This window comes from Dermacentor andersoni, chromosome 1 (assembly GCF_023375885.2).
Source record: "Dermacentor andersoni chromosome 1, qqDerAnde1_hic_scaffold, whole genome shotgun sequence".
Taxonomy (NCBI): Eukaryota; Metazoa; Arthropoda; class Arachnida; order Ixodida; family Ixodidae; genus Dermacentor; species Dermacentor andersoni.
The window spans coordinates 170,686,919-170,701,512 of record NC_092814.1 but is presented as its reverse complement, the minus strand read 5'-3'; the positions used below and the strand labels follow the sequence as shown (position 1 = coordinate 170,701,512).

The 14,594-nt window shown below is 47.3% G+C and overlaps 1 protein-coding gene across 3 annotated transcripts in view; it reads left to right on the top strand.

The window, feature by feature from the left end:
- The first annotated feature begins 6,952 nt into the window (after positions 1-6,952).
- Positions 6,953-14,594, top strand: part of LOC126547402 (lysosomal aspartic protease-like) — a 114,598-nt gene continuing 106,956 nt past the window's right edge. Inside the window, exons 1-2 of one of the 3 annotated variants that reach the window (XM_050195388.3) lie at positions 6,953-7,214; positions 12,356-12,440. In XM_050195388.3, coding sequence (XP_050051345.1) covers positions 7,135-7,214; positions 12,356-12,440 — 165 coding nt within the window. In that variant the 5' untranslated portion in view covers positions 6,953-7,134. The remainder of the gene's footprint in view (positions 7,215-12,355; positions 12,441-14,594) is intronic. The other 2 variants (XM_055062740.2, XM_055062741.2) reach the window with 2 other exon arrangements.

The window sequence follows — 14,594 nt, the reverse complement described above, 5'->3', positions numbered from 1 at the left end:
TATACTGTGCAGGCCCAGGAGCATAACCAGATCAAAAGGGACGCCATCGTTGTTTTCGACCGTGAGATAACGGATTTCATGCGGACTTAAAGGGAAGCTGAAACACTTTTCGAAAAAAATGAGTTCCCTGCAACATTCTACAGTTTTGAGTCCACTGAACACGAATATCTCGTTTAAAAAGGGTGGCAACAAAGGTAAGCGGCTGTTTTTGGGAAGAAAACGCGCACCAGCGCCTCAGGGCATCGCGTGAACGCCACTGTTGCCCGTGATTGGTCGGTACCGCTGTGACGTCATTCACGGGAATCGCCGGTCGGCGCCGCCGCTTCAGAGCGTAGCACGCTGTTCTGTTCTGGCTTCACAGATAAGTTGTAAGCATGATGGAACGTTTGCGCTGTCTTGGACAGCTTGTATCTTCGCTGTACATGTTCGAACCGACAGCCCATACAGAATACGATGGCGGCAACGGCGGCAACGACGATGTTGGGTGTGCCAACAGCAAAGCCGATGGGTGCACCTTCTCGCGCGATGGCAATCTTAGCTGGCACTTATGTTTTTTTTTTTTTTCGTGTAGCTGCACGTTCCAATGACGGGAGAAAAAACGCCCTAAGGTGTCACTGGGAACTTGCTGCTGGAAGAATGCCGAAGCACTAACTTCTCATTAGATTCAAGCACCTTGCCGCTGCTTGTCTAAAGTTCCGTGGTTTTTTGCGTGTTGGTACACGATCGCGAACATAAGTGCCGCGTTTGGCTACTTCAAACCCTTCAACATTATCTGCCTGTGTCACACTGGCTGCTTCAAACTCTTCGATTGGTGATGGTAGTGGAACAGGTTCATCAGGTGCTCGGTTCTCAAGGAGCTCTGCTAGAACCTGAGAGAGTGCAAAGCATGGATGTCATGAATTTGAGCATATCATGCATATCAGCAAACATGACAACAGTTGGATTACTTACAGTAATTGAAATACTTTTTCAGTAATTTATGTGGTGGATTAGTTGTCTAGTGATTTAGTAATGTGAATTATTTGGTGTCTAATTTCATGGCTAAAGTAATTTATTAATTGAGTTAAATATGCACCCGTAAGCTGTGTACGGCGCCAGAATGTTGGTAGTGTGGTGAGGTGTCGTGGAGAAACATGGGGGGGGGGGGGGGGGGTGAGGCATGAAATGTTGGCAAGTGCATGTTGCCTTGAAGCAAAGTTGGCGTCCCTTTATACTTAGCTTATTGCTTCTTGTATGCATGAAAACTGTTGGGAAGCAATCGTAAAGTAATATAATGTAATTCAAATCAATGAGCGTAATAAGAAAGTAATGAGTAATGTAATATAATTACTTTCAAATAATAATTTTACCATGCGTGATGCATAGCTAGTTCTATAGGTACAAGGGCAAAAAAAAACATTTTTTGTACAGCAGCCATGCCTGTATTGGGCTAGACCACGTCGAACGCTGACAAGTTCAATACCTCACAACGTTACTTCATTATTTGAGCCCGTTCGCCTTGCCACGGGCGCAGCTGTGCCGACGCTCGTTTTTGCGGTACTTCGCTGCTGGTAGCAAGCTGTGAGTGCGAAATCTACGGAACGAAGTTTTTACACGCCGAGTTCAACTACTCTAACGCGAGCATGAAAATATTACCGTAATGCCTCATATCGTGCAATTTGAACACGAATGCTGAACAGCTAAACTTGCGGACACCGCTTGGTAGGACGAATAACAAATATCACTGAATGCGCAAGCGTACCCCCGGCCAGTTATTTCACCATATAAAAACAGCGCCGAACAAACACCTTTAGTAAGGCGCAGGACGGAAAGAAACATGCGAGCACATGCCAGCACGCCGGTCTGGCAGCACGGTCCCCAGGAATGACGTCACTTTCGCCGGTTCTCTCATCCGGCTGCCTCCTCACCCGGCACTCCGGGAAGCGACGGGGGCGTGTCCGCGGGGGGATTTAGAAAGCGATTTCCGCCCCTTATATAAACAAAACGAATAAAAAAAATTTCAAAACTGTAAATTAATAGGTCTGTTCTTCCCCACCCCAGCAATTCATGGCAATTGAAAACCGTTTCAGCTTCCCTTTAATGGCAACTCTTTTTTCAAGGTTCTCTGTAAGATGTCCCAGAAAAACAACCCACCCCAGCAATCTAAAAACACAAGCTCAATTGTCTCTGGTTTTTTGCATAATAAACAATGAGTACCCCAAGGAACAAATAAACCCTTTTCTTCTAACCATGTTTTAACGGGTAAGGTTCCTGTGTGCAGCTTGAACAAAAAAGGTTTTAACCCCTGACGCAACGAGCATTTTTAACGCGTTTCAAAACATCTTTTCATTTGCCTGCACAGTATAATTCTCGGTACAATGACACAGGAAATAACACATCAGCAAGGTCTTTGTACAGTTTACGTGACACCTCAGTCAAATATTGCAAAGAAAAACGCATCGATAAGAAGCGAAAAGATGACACCACTTCTTTTAGATATCCCCGTACTGGTCCTTGCTGACACACCGAAGACACAAGAAACTCCGGTAGCACTTTACCCAGCCTTAGCTGAATGATAGTTCTGAGAAAGGTATCATCTACATCTCTGAGAAAAACAAATCGACTGACGAGTTGTCTCACATATCGATGCACTAAACCAAGCCCACCATCACTCCCTCTTTTAAACAGATTTGTTCGGCTCGTTTTTACCCATAGAGAGCCCCAAATAAAGGCCGCGAACACTCTGCATTTTTGTACATTTAACCTGCTGCAATGCAAAACTTTTTATCTTAAACTTAAATATAAAAACTTAAATATAAAATATTTATCGACCTCTCTAAGGACCCCATATTGTCGAGTGACGCCAGACCGAGCCCACGGCGCTCCCCTTATAGACCTTGCCTTGTAGCACCACACAGTCCAGTCAACGCTCATGGCGTTGACTTCCCGCCGCCGCATATAAGCGACGCCGACCGCTGATGGCTGGCCACACGAGGCTTTTTGGTTCCAGGCTCGTTCCCACACCTCTCCGTTGCTCGTAGCCGCGTGTCTTGAGAGGCCGTGCTTGCTTTGTTGAGTCGGCGCTTCGCAGGTGTTGTCTCGGCGTCCATTGCAGCCTCGTCCTTCGAATCACTGTCTTCGAGCGTCGCGACGGCCTCGCTTAGTGCGGTCTTGAGTTCAACTCTTTTCTCACCAGTCCCGGACACACTTACTGGCAGCTGCTTCCCTAAATAGTGGGCTTCAGAAGGGCGCTCTGCCGAACCTTCCTCCTCTTCGTACTTTCCTGTCGAAGCGTCTACCACAGTGGCGTCGCCTGCCCGAGTGTCTGCAGCCCTGTTCTCTTGCGAGCCTGCATAGCTGGTGGACGCCGCCAGTGCGGCCACGTCGCTGGTGGACGCCACCATCCCAGCCACGCTCTCCTCTTCGTCGATGAGCATCTCGCTCCGGTACACCGTTCACCGCCTGCGCTTGCAACTCTGGCGTACGAGCGAGTACAATTAGCCTGCTCGTGCCCGAACGCTCGGCAAGCTGCGCACCTGGGCACTCGGCATTCACGTCGGATGTGTCGAGTATTGGGACACAGAAGACATAACCGGGCACGTCCAGGCACAACCACTAGCGCAGTGCCGCTACCAAGACGCATCTGATGCGCGTCAAAAGACGCACTAGACGAGTCGTTGACTCGGCGCCCTCAAAGTCCTCGGCCATCCACCGATCACTGATGACTTCCTTTACCTCGTCATACTCTCGGAAGGCTCGTCGAATGGTCTCAGAGGTGACGTGGAACGCGACCCAGTGTAGCTTAATCATGAGGTCTTGCCGCGCCGGATCAATGATGAGGCATGGCCGGTTCTTCACCAGTAGCGGTCCGGCGTCTAGCAGCGTCTGATTTGCCTCATTTGTCTTCATGTTTAGCAGCTACACGTGCGACATTTGGTATGCACGAATTCTACCTACCTGCTAAATTACTCCAGCATCATTCAAGGACTTCCGGAAGTTGTCAATTCTATAAGGGCATCCAGTGACATCGCAGTGCAATACAACTGCGCGAAGACGCTCTGGCTGGCTCTGGCAGCCCGCGAGTAGCCACAATTGGAAAATCGAAGCCCACTCATGAGCTACTAAAGGCTTACGCCTTAAAATTTTCCGATGGCAGGATTGGAACACAGGACCTCTAGCACAGAGGCCGGATATTGAAACCATTAAGCCAGGGACGCAAGTATCGACAAGCAATGTGAAACGCCCTTATGAACTTATCGCGAGCATGAGACGCCTTGAGACGCTTGGCGCGTTTCGATCTGGCCACCTCTTAAGCTCAATCATCTTACACCTTAGTTGAAATCAAGAAAAAGAAATGGGCATGGGCAGGACATGTAATGAGGAGGGAAGATAACCGATGGTCATTAAGGGTTACGGACTGGATTCCAAGAGAAGGGAAGCGTAGCAGAGGGCGGCAGAAAGTTAGGTGGGCGGATGAGATTAAGAAGTTTGCAGGGACGACATGGCCACACTTAATACATGACCGGGGTTGTTGGAGAAGTAGGGGAGAAGCCTTTGCCCTTCAGTGGGCGTAACCAGGCCGATGATGATGATGATGATAAAAGCTCAATCGTTGCAATTTGTAGCAATTGTGCGTGTTCGCGGCGTCTTCTGCACTTCGAAGAGTATATATTGCTCTGAAATTTACGACAATCAGATTTATATAGCGTAATATACAAAGCCACAAGAACGTCTAAATCCACAAGTACGAAGATCAGACAAACTCAAAGTCTTGAAAGGGCGCGCACCGCAACGTCCCGCAAAGGTGCTTACGTTTAAGGTACGTAAGGCGACAAACGCTATTCTAAATCTGTTTATCTCTGAAACGTTGTGGTACTCTGAAGCACGTTTCCATAGCAACACGCCACTTCGGATAAATTCAAAACAACGTAATAAACAATAGAAACAAGAAATATGCATGACAGCATATTTGTGGTGTAAGAACAGGTGTTCAGCATCTGTTTCAACAATTATTAGACGCAATATTCACAGTATAAGAAAATATTGAAACCTAAAAAGGGGTAAGCAGTGCGCAAAAGCCAAAGGTAACGTGAGAGAGACGCACATTATATATGACAACGTCTTTAAATTTTAAATACTTAAGGAAAACGACCATGAAGGAAACCTAGCGTATAAATCTAAATATAAGACTACCAAAAATTTTCAAGGTATCGCGTTCAAAGAGGCTTATATGAGACCTTGGAAAAATTACGTCTCTTTTTAATTGTAAGATTGCCACGTGCCAATCAGCACTACCAATGTAGTCCACGCGATTTTTTAGCAGCTAGAGAGCTGTTTGATTTCAGACGTTTTCCTTTTTTATTCCCCTCATTTTAGACGACACAGGTGATATTTCTTGCAGTGCGCGTTACATTCCCATAACTTACCTCGCTGGGTGAGAGCCCCGCGGTACGGCGACTTGTCAAGGAGCATCGCAATACTTGGGGGCCTGAACTATTCACTGCGCGACCGCTTTTCGGCGATGCAATACCCGGGAAAGTGTGTGAACGCGTGCCGCCTTGGCTCTGCTGTGCAAACTGTGGATTCAATAAAGAAGGCTTTCAGCGCATCTGCTATGAGTAATTTTGCTTTTGCTTTTTTTCTCGTGTTTTTATTTTGTGGCCGCGAAGGCCACCACTGGAAAGACTGGCACTACAGTCTGCGTGGCGTGGCATAGGGATCACGTGGGCACAGCTGCGGTAGGTACGAGTATGCAATGTGGTACGAAATATATTCGCCTTCCTGAAAGCGTTTCACGAAGGCTTCCATCTTAGAGTTCAGAGCGATAATAAGGGCAAGGCCCCTGTATATTTAGCACTTTTTATGGGACATTAAACTGAGTCAAGAATGCGGTGTTATAACTTTCTTCCCAGTCACAGTGAACATGAAACAAGGAGAGTAACGTATAGTAGAATACGCAGTGTCGCTCAGGAAGCTGGATTTTTCCGGCAACACCGACGGATTATTCGCAGTCAAATTTCGCTCACACATGGAATTATGTCGTCGGCTTTGTTTGCTACGATCTGTGGGTGCTGAACGAGTTCTCTGTGGAATAAATCGGAAGTGCGCATCGTTGCAACAATAACTAACATAATAGTGGCTTCATCTATCGCAGTCATTCCAACTAAGGAAAGAAATATGTTTTCGACGTTTCTCCGTCGTCGCTGACGGCGCACCTGTCGCATTTCGTCACGACGGGGCCCATAGGTACCAAGCGACCCACAAGTCAACCTTGTTAAACTTTATCCTGACAATACGTGACCATGTATGTTCTGAAGGGTGCCTGAAACTCCCTGAAAGGGAGTTTCAGGCGATGGAACTGCTTGTGTGTTCCTAGCGCTGCCATTTGTGCTTTCAATAAACCACGCCTAATTTAGTGCAGTGCAATAGCAAAAGCTTGCCAACGTTATGAATGCTTGGATATGAGCGTAGCCTACACTAATTATTATAATTACGCTCATTACTCTAAACGATCCGAAAAGGATTCAGTATTCCATTCTGGAGTCCGTTTCTATTCGTTTCTAACACTATTCAATCTGTGCTGCTGATTTACTGTTTAACGCAGATGGCTACGAAAGACAGGAACTTCGGTACAGTATCATGCATACATCAGTAATGTTAGGCGCGCCGGATAATGAGCGCAAGTTTCAGATTCATTTATTTCTGACGAAATTTACCTAATTATCTCCCATTTTAACAACTCAGCAACATTAGAAAGGTATGACCAGGTAAAAGTATTGTGGAAGCTGAAAAAATATTTTGAAACAAGAAAACAATGAAAAAAGGCTTCCAAATCTAAACAAATCATTCGTGGGGAAAACATGAGTGCGCGTGAGGGACCGTCTTCTTTATCCGTTGGCGGTTTGACTCTGCACTCGTTGATCTCTGCCCAACGGGCGCTTCGTCAGGGCACTCATCGGGTCCACGAAGGTAACGCTGCTAGCTAAACAGGGCAGACGATGCAAAGAGCAGCACGCAAGCCCTTGGAGTGTACGCGTAAGCCGTTCCCGCCGATAAAGGCAGAGCGCTGCAGCAGAGCGTGCCCTTCGGAGCCCGTGCAACGTGCGTACGTACTGGCTAAGCGCACAGGTCAGTCAACTTGTACATTCAGAAGCCATGAAGCTGCTGGTGCTCCTCGGCGCCGTGCTGGTCACCATTATCGCGGTGAAGTTTGCCAACGCGACTAAGCAACTCAAGTGAGTCCCATTATATAACAATCCTGCAATTCCTAAAGTTTTTCGACGTTAGTTGCCACATTCAATTCGTTGAATTTGTACCTTATGTTGCTTAGAGTTGGCTGGCCGCATTTCGATGGGGGCGAAATGCGAAAACACCCGTGTACTTAGATTTAGGTGCACGTTAAAGAACCCCAGGTGGTCCAAATTTCCGGAGTCCTCCACTACGGCGTGCCTCATAATCAGAAAGTGGTTTTGGCTCGTAAAACCCCATCTTTTTTTTTTTTTTTTGCTTAGAGTTGGCCATCAGTTTTGTTCTTTAGCCAGGACGTATGATAACTGCTTCGTCTGGGTATAGCGCACACACCAACCCGAGATTTAGAGTCCTTTTCCACTAATGTTTTGAAGCCATGGGAACCTGCATTTTTGTAGGATGCTGCAGAGATCGAGAGCGGAGTGGCTTTGTAACATTTGAGAAAGACTGCATTTAGATAAGCTGTGGTCCGTACCATCAGGTATAAACACTGGTTGTGGTAATTATGTATATGTACGAAATGGAATTCGAGACGAGCTATTAGCAGCACCACTTTTGCGAGTTCGTGCTCCGCGCAGCAGGATCTTTGTGCGCGGTTGCTTAAAAATTTAAAATTTGGGGTCCCTAAGCTGCACAATGGGCTACGAGGGACGCCGTAGTGCAAGGCTTCGGATTAATTTTGTCTACTTGGGAGCCTTTAATGCGCACACAAAGCGTGGTACATGCGCGTCTTTGCCTCCATCAATGTGCAGCAGCCGCGGCCTGAAATCGAGCCCGCAACCTCGTTCTCGGCAACACAACGTCATAGCCATTGAGCCATTGCGGCGGATGCGAGGTTACTTGAAATACAGTTTCAATGCGCGGTATTTGCCGTTGTTTTGATCTCTCTCGCTCAAACGTTCGCTCTAAAATTTGAAAGGGAATGCTGACAATTCCTTCAGAGGGGGTAACTGCTCGTCTCGTATTGGACTCCATTTTCTGCAGTTTTGTCACCCATGAAGTACGAGAACTCTCTATATAGTTCTCGTACTCTATGAAGGTTCTCGTACTAGGGAATTGGAGAACTCTCGGGAACCTAGTTCTCGAGTAAGAGTAATCTCATCGGAACTCTGTTTCTCGCATATATTGTCCAATTAAGTACAGCCGGGTGTCCAAGCTAATTTTAGCCAGAGTTTAAATATATGCAAATGCTACGCCGCTGGACAGAACAAAAGTAATGTTTGCCGTCGCTTGACGATAATCAAACTATTTTTTTCATTATGCCTAATTAGATTTTTCGTCTTAAGTAATCAATCAACTTCTCGAACATTATAATTAGATCAAAAATATTGTAGGGCGACATGAAAAACTCCCGATACGGCTTTCTGTTGCTCACTATGTGCTACATAAAAGTGTTTTTTTCAAGCGTGAAAGAAGCTCGCGAATACGGGCAAAGTGCCTCTAGCCGCCAGCCGCGCGGCAATATTGCGCGTATTTGCGGGCTTCTTTCACGCTCGGGAAAACACTTATGTAGCACGTATTGAGCAACAGAAAGCTGTACCGGGAGCTCTTTATGTCGCCCTACAATATTCTCATCGACACTTTTCATATAACTATAATATTTGAGAAGTTGATTAAATTATTGAAACTAATTATATAATTAGGCAGAATGAGAAATAATTTGAGTATCTCCAAGCGACGGCAAACGACATTACCTTGGTTCTGTCCAGCTACGTGGCATTCGTATATTTTTAAACTCTGGCTAAAGTTAGGTGGGACAGGGTACCCTGTATATAGTCTTAGCATACTCGCAGCCAGAGTGACGAGAGATAGGGAGAGAGAGAGAGAAAGAAATAACCTATTTATGTAGCCGGCAGGTTGGGCGAGGGACCAACGCCGCCTAGATGGCGGCCAGAAGCCCTTGAGCTCTAGTGGCATCCTCGGCCTGCTGGACTGCCAAAGAGTCTCTAACCGAAATATTTTGAGTTTCGGCTCTGGTTCGGGTTTACGTTTTTCGTTTCGGTTCAGGTTCAGCTCCGGAGCGAAAATAGAATGTGGTTCTAACCGGTTTGCAGTATCCTGAACCGAATCATCCGGGTTCGACCCTGTTCGAAAAAAGAAAGGCATTCGCTTGATTCCGGTTGAAAAGCGTTCATTGCTTTTAGAGAAACATAAAAGTTCCCTTGACTACTAGTTGTGTAAGACTACTGTAGACAGTTTTCCTTGACACGCGAATTACTCTGGAAAAAAATATCACGAAAATGTTGCGTCATGTAGAGTTGCATCTAGGGGTCGGAATTTGTGCATGCAGTGGCCTTTATTGGCGCCCGGTGCGTATATGCAATGATATAGCGCCACCAAATGTTATCCTTCGTTGGATCTTGAAAGTGCAGAGGCTTGTGATTTATACTGTGCAAAATGAAGTATGATATCGCCTAGTCTACTGCTAACTACTCACGTTTTACGTGTTACTGTCATTTTAGTGGTTGAAGGCACCTAGTTCCAAGAGAGTATTTAATATGCAATATAATTTTGGAAAACCGACTGCTGGGGTAATTAGTACATGCACATAGCTCAAAACCGTGCACGAGAACAAGACAGGGCGACAGAGGTGACTGGACAGTTGCTCAACTCACAACTAAGTGTACTCTGTACGAGTTATACGAAATGCACCTGTGGTGGTGAGTAGGAGTGTGCGTTGTATGGAGGTGAGTTTTGAAGTGAACTGAAAGATCGCAAGTGCTCGCCACCGAACGGGCCATAGACAAAGGATGGTACAAAAGGCGGATGTCAAAAGGGGGCACAAAGTAATGCATTTTGAAAAAAAGCCACAGTTTCGCCCGAAAGGCGAAGCATCGATTGCCATAGCAAATTAGTAGACAGCTATACGAAGTAAGGACAGTAGTTTTATCGGCCGCATAAACTTGTAAGCATTCGCTCACTAACTCAATTAACAAGCATGGTGTCAGCGCGCACAAGAAAACATGAACACATCCCACTCGATGAGCGCGAACACTCGCTGTCAAAATGCTACGTGCGGGCAAGCGCGGCAGCAGCAGCGAGCGAAGTGACCTTCATGCGGTCTATCGCTTCAACGCAAGGGTGGCGAGAACACAGCGCGCAAAAAGGTATGAGCCGTCTACAGATCCCTTTTCAGATACGGCGAGCGCGACCGTGCAAAGTACGCACTTTTTGGCGGAGTTGAAGCCGCCCCGCTCCCGCGCTGCCTCCCCGCTTTCCTCCCCATCGAGCACGAGATGAAGCCGCGATAGTCAGTTCCCCTTGCGCCCTGTCGCGAAACACCCAGTTACTGCCCGAGCACGACGCCGCCGCCGCCGCCGACGTCCCCTCCCCTCCCTCCCATCCCCAACAGCGTTCCGCATGACGGAAGACAGCGCGTTTGCGACCGGCTTTCCTGCTTCGCACGCGCCAGATTGAGCCGCGATCGTCGACTTCACTCGCGCGCTTTCACTCGCACATACAGCATACGACGCGCGGCGACGGTGTTATCGCAATTGGGCTTTTTACGGGACATCACGGCGACGCCAACGGAATAAAGCGCCTGGAGTGTCCATATAATTGCCACCGTGAGAAAAAGTGCTACCCGTCGTGGTGGCGTAGAGGCCAGCGATTTCCCTACACACGCTATTGTTTTTGCGAAGGCACCCTCATAAGTCATAACGTTTTTTTTTTGTTTTTTTCTATGCGACGGGTACTTTTATTGAATAGCTCGGGAAGAGGGGCATGTACGCGGAGGGACACATTGTCTATAGCTGGCTTGTGGTAGAAGAAACCACGACGACCGCCCGGGCTAAATAATGTCACCCAGGCAACTACAACCACAGCGGTGGATCTGTGTCCTGTGATTGAGGAAACCCCGGGGGCAATCGTGGAGCTTTCTGTGGAAGCACTGCTCAAAGAAGGATGAATGTCAGCAGAGAAACTTCCTGAAGATGGCACTTTCATTGATGCATAACCAGACGAGAACAAGAGCAACCTGACGCATCAGTTAAGCAAATACAAGGACAACCTTCGGAAGAGACTTGTCGACCTCACCAGAAAACAGATTTTTCTGCGTGTGCCTGTCGCAAAAGCAATCAACAGTAAACTGGAGGGAACTCCTTCCAGCAGTTAGCTTGCCGTACGACGAGGAACATGGGAGTAATTCAGACGCGGAATGGAACATCTTCGACTACTGAAGGAGGATTTCACATCCACAACATATCCACCTTCGCTTTTCTTTGTTCACCACTTCGTCGCTATGTTTCCCAAATTGCAAAATGTTGTGAGTCATCTTTTGTTGCTACCCATCATCACAGCCACCACCGAGCGCTCCCTTTCTGCCCTCAACCGGCATAAGGAAACCGCCTTCTCCCTAACCACATCAATGAGCTGCTGAGCATCACCATTGAAGGCCTGGAACTGCCAGACGGCCGAGGTGCCACTGACAATGACTGATGTGCTTTCTTTTTTGCCGATTTTTATCGAGAAAGTGGCGACATGTTATAGCAGGAAACGCAGGAGGATGCAACTGTTCGGAATGTGGTTGCGAATGCGCACATGTATTTGTGGAAGTTCAGCACTTGGCGCACAGGGTGCGCCAAGTGCTGGTAGCTTCGTGTGCGCTACGTTCTCCCCGCTAGTTCGCGTTGAAGCGAGAGGCAGCACGAAGGTCAATCTGCTCACTGCTGCTGCGGCGCCTTCTCACTCCACCGTTTTGACAGCGAATTTCCGAGGTCATTGAGTGAGATGTGTTAATGTTTTCGTGTGTGCGCGTGACACCGTGCTTGTTAATTTAATTAGTAAGCGAATGTTTACAAGTTTATACGGCTGATAGAGCTACTGTCCTTACTGCGTATAGCTATCTACTAATTTGATATCGCAATCGATGATTCGCCTTTCGAGCGAAACTGCAACTTTTTCGTCCTTTCATTTCCCTTTATTATTTCTTAATTTCAAATAGTAAAACAAACAAGTAATTCACCCTATGCTTTCCTTGGTGTCATTGTCTGTTGGCTTATGATTTAGTCTTTATGCGAGACATCACGGCGACGGCGGAAATTCGCCTAGAGTGTCCCAATAATCTCAATAAAATAAAAATGCATAGGCACGTTGTTTTAGTGCTTTTAATCATGCTTGATCTTTGCAGGATTCCCCTGATGTACGTTGGCCACAACTACACAACTTACCTGGGGAGGTCGCCACAGACGGAACCTCTCAGCTGCGACGCAGACGTAAGGATCATGGTCAGAGGACACAATGTGTTCCTCTGTCACAATAAAGGCATCCGTCGCGGTGCACGCCTTGAACGCAAGAGGTGTTGTCGGATCTTGGGGTATAGTTAGTGATGCTTCTGCTTTGCGCGCGACAAAAGCACTTCGGACTTTTCTGCGTGACACAGCGACTTTATTCAATTCGTGGACCTCTTTTCAAGCGAAGCTTGTATTGGCTCGAAAATTTCGGTGGTGATATGGTCACGCCAAAACCCACTTGCTCCTAAGCAGAGCAGCTGCGGGAAAGTGCGGTTTGACGAGTTGACAGCTGTGCCAGCGCCGGTGCGCGAGTTTTAGTTTAGGGTACGCAACTATAGCGTACGCTATACGCAGTAGTATAGCGTACGCTAAGCAGCGCACGTTTGTTAGCTTTAGTTGCCCTGCGAGATATTCGGATCTCAGAGACCAGATGCCGTCGTTGCGGCTATCTCCCGACTGGAGCGATAGGTGGCGCTGACATTTCGAATGTTTCTGATTGGTGAATTGATTGGTGAATGAATGAATTGGTGGAATAAAAGTAGGGAAACGACAAAAACGGAGACGTGCAAAAGCAAAGTTCACAATATGGGGTCAGAAAATGAGGCGGTGGGAGTTGTTTTTCTTTTTTTTCTTTAACTTGGGTAGGACATTAGGCAGTATAATAGCAAGAGCTTGGTGGCGCAACCCACCGCCCCGTTCCAAAGGGGACGCTCATAACATCCATTTCTTTCGTTAGGCTTCGACCTGTTCGAAACTAGAAGCGATCTCGAAAACTATGCAAGGTTATCCACAATACTCTGGTGTCGAAGCGGTCTGAGGCTAAGCGAAAGCCGTTGACACAGTCATTTGCTACGAACGAAGTGAATTTTACAAAAGCAACGCCAAATTCAATTTGAAGCGGGCAGCCGGGACCGCCGCCATGTTTCCCGCAAACTACGCAAACCACGCAAAGACGCTAACGCTAAATCTGAGAAATAGCGTGCGTACGCTATACGCTGTGGGTGGTTTAGCGGTCTGCGCAGTAAAGACCCGCTATATTATAGTGTACCCGAAACTAAGACTGTCTATTAGCAAGGATTCCAGCGGCATAGGCTCACGCTCACGCCACGCGCGCAACATATCAGGCCCGTTTCGCTTCAGCCGGGGAGGGAAACGGGCAAGAAAACGTTTCGCGCGCGCTGCGCCTTCTTAGTTTCCGTTCAGTTCAGTTCAGTTCAGTTCAGCCTCGGAAAACGGATGGGACGGCCCCGCGTGGTGACTTCCCCCGAAGAACGGGCAGCGTTCGGCGAGCGGCGATAGAGAAACATACCTTCGTCAAGAGTGGACACTCGAGCCGTTTCGCGGCCAAGCAAGTAAGAGTCTGACCACCTGCCAGGTGGTGTATAGCAATGTCCGCTTCCACTTCACCTCAAAGTTGAGATTATCATAGGTCTACGGGGCTACGTCCACGCATCCCGTTTCCACAGAGACGCTGATGCTGTGCCGCTTGTTACGCCCACCTCATCGCGCTTTTCCATGCGTCGCCTCGCTTGCGCGGTAAGGTGTTTCCTTTTCTAGGCAGTGATAATTTTGCTGTTCCTTGGGTTAAGAAGATTGTTAGAAAGACGTTAGTTATGCTGGGTGAGCGTATTTTGCATGTGTAGCGTAGAATCTGAGCTGTGCCAGTCGTTTACCGTGCACCCACCAGCTTGTTTTTGCACTAGTCTTTTCCGGAAGAGCATATGCATTACTTTCAACGCGTAATATAAAAAAAGTCACTCGCAACACCTTCGGTTTAAAGCACAGAATTTGTTATCTGTGGCTCACCCCTACAATCACAAACGTTTTATTTGGCGAGGCTCGAGCAGTGTAATGCGCATTCGGGATCGTTTTGTGAACGAATGTTTGCTTGACTGTATATGCAGGCTGCATAAGCCTGGCCCGGTTCGCAACTGCCACTTTTACTTGATGTGTTGCTTGTCCTGGCTAAAAGATTCTTCTTGTAGTCTGTCTTTATTAAGTGTGTGATCCAGCATATTTTTCTGTCCAATTTCCCTATGTAAACAAGAAAAATAAATGTTTTTGTATGGAACAACTGCTTCCTATTGTGTGCAACAGAGAAAAGCGGCTCAAGAAAGGCCAAACAATTGCAATAAA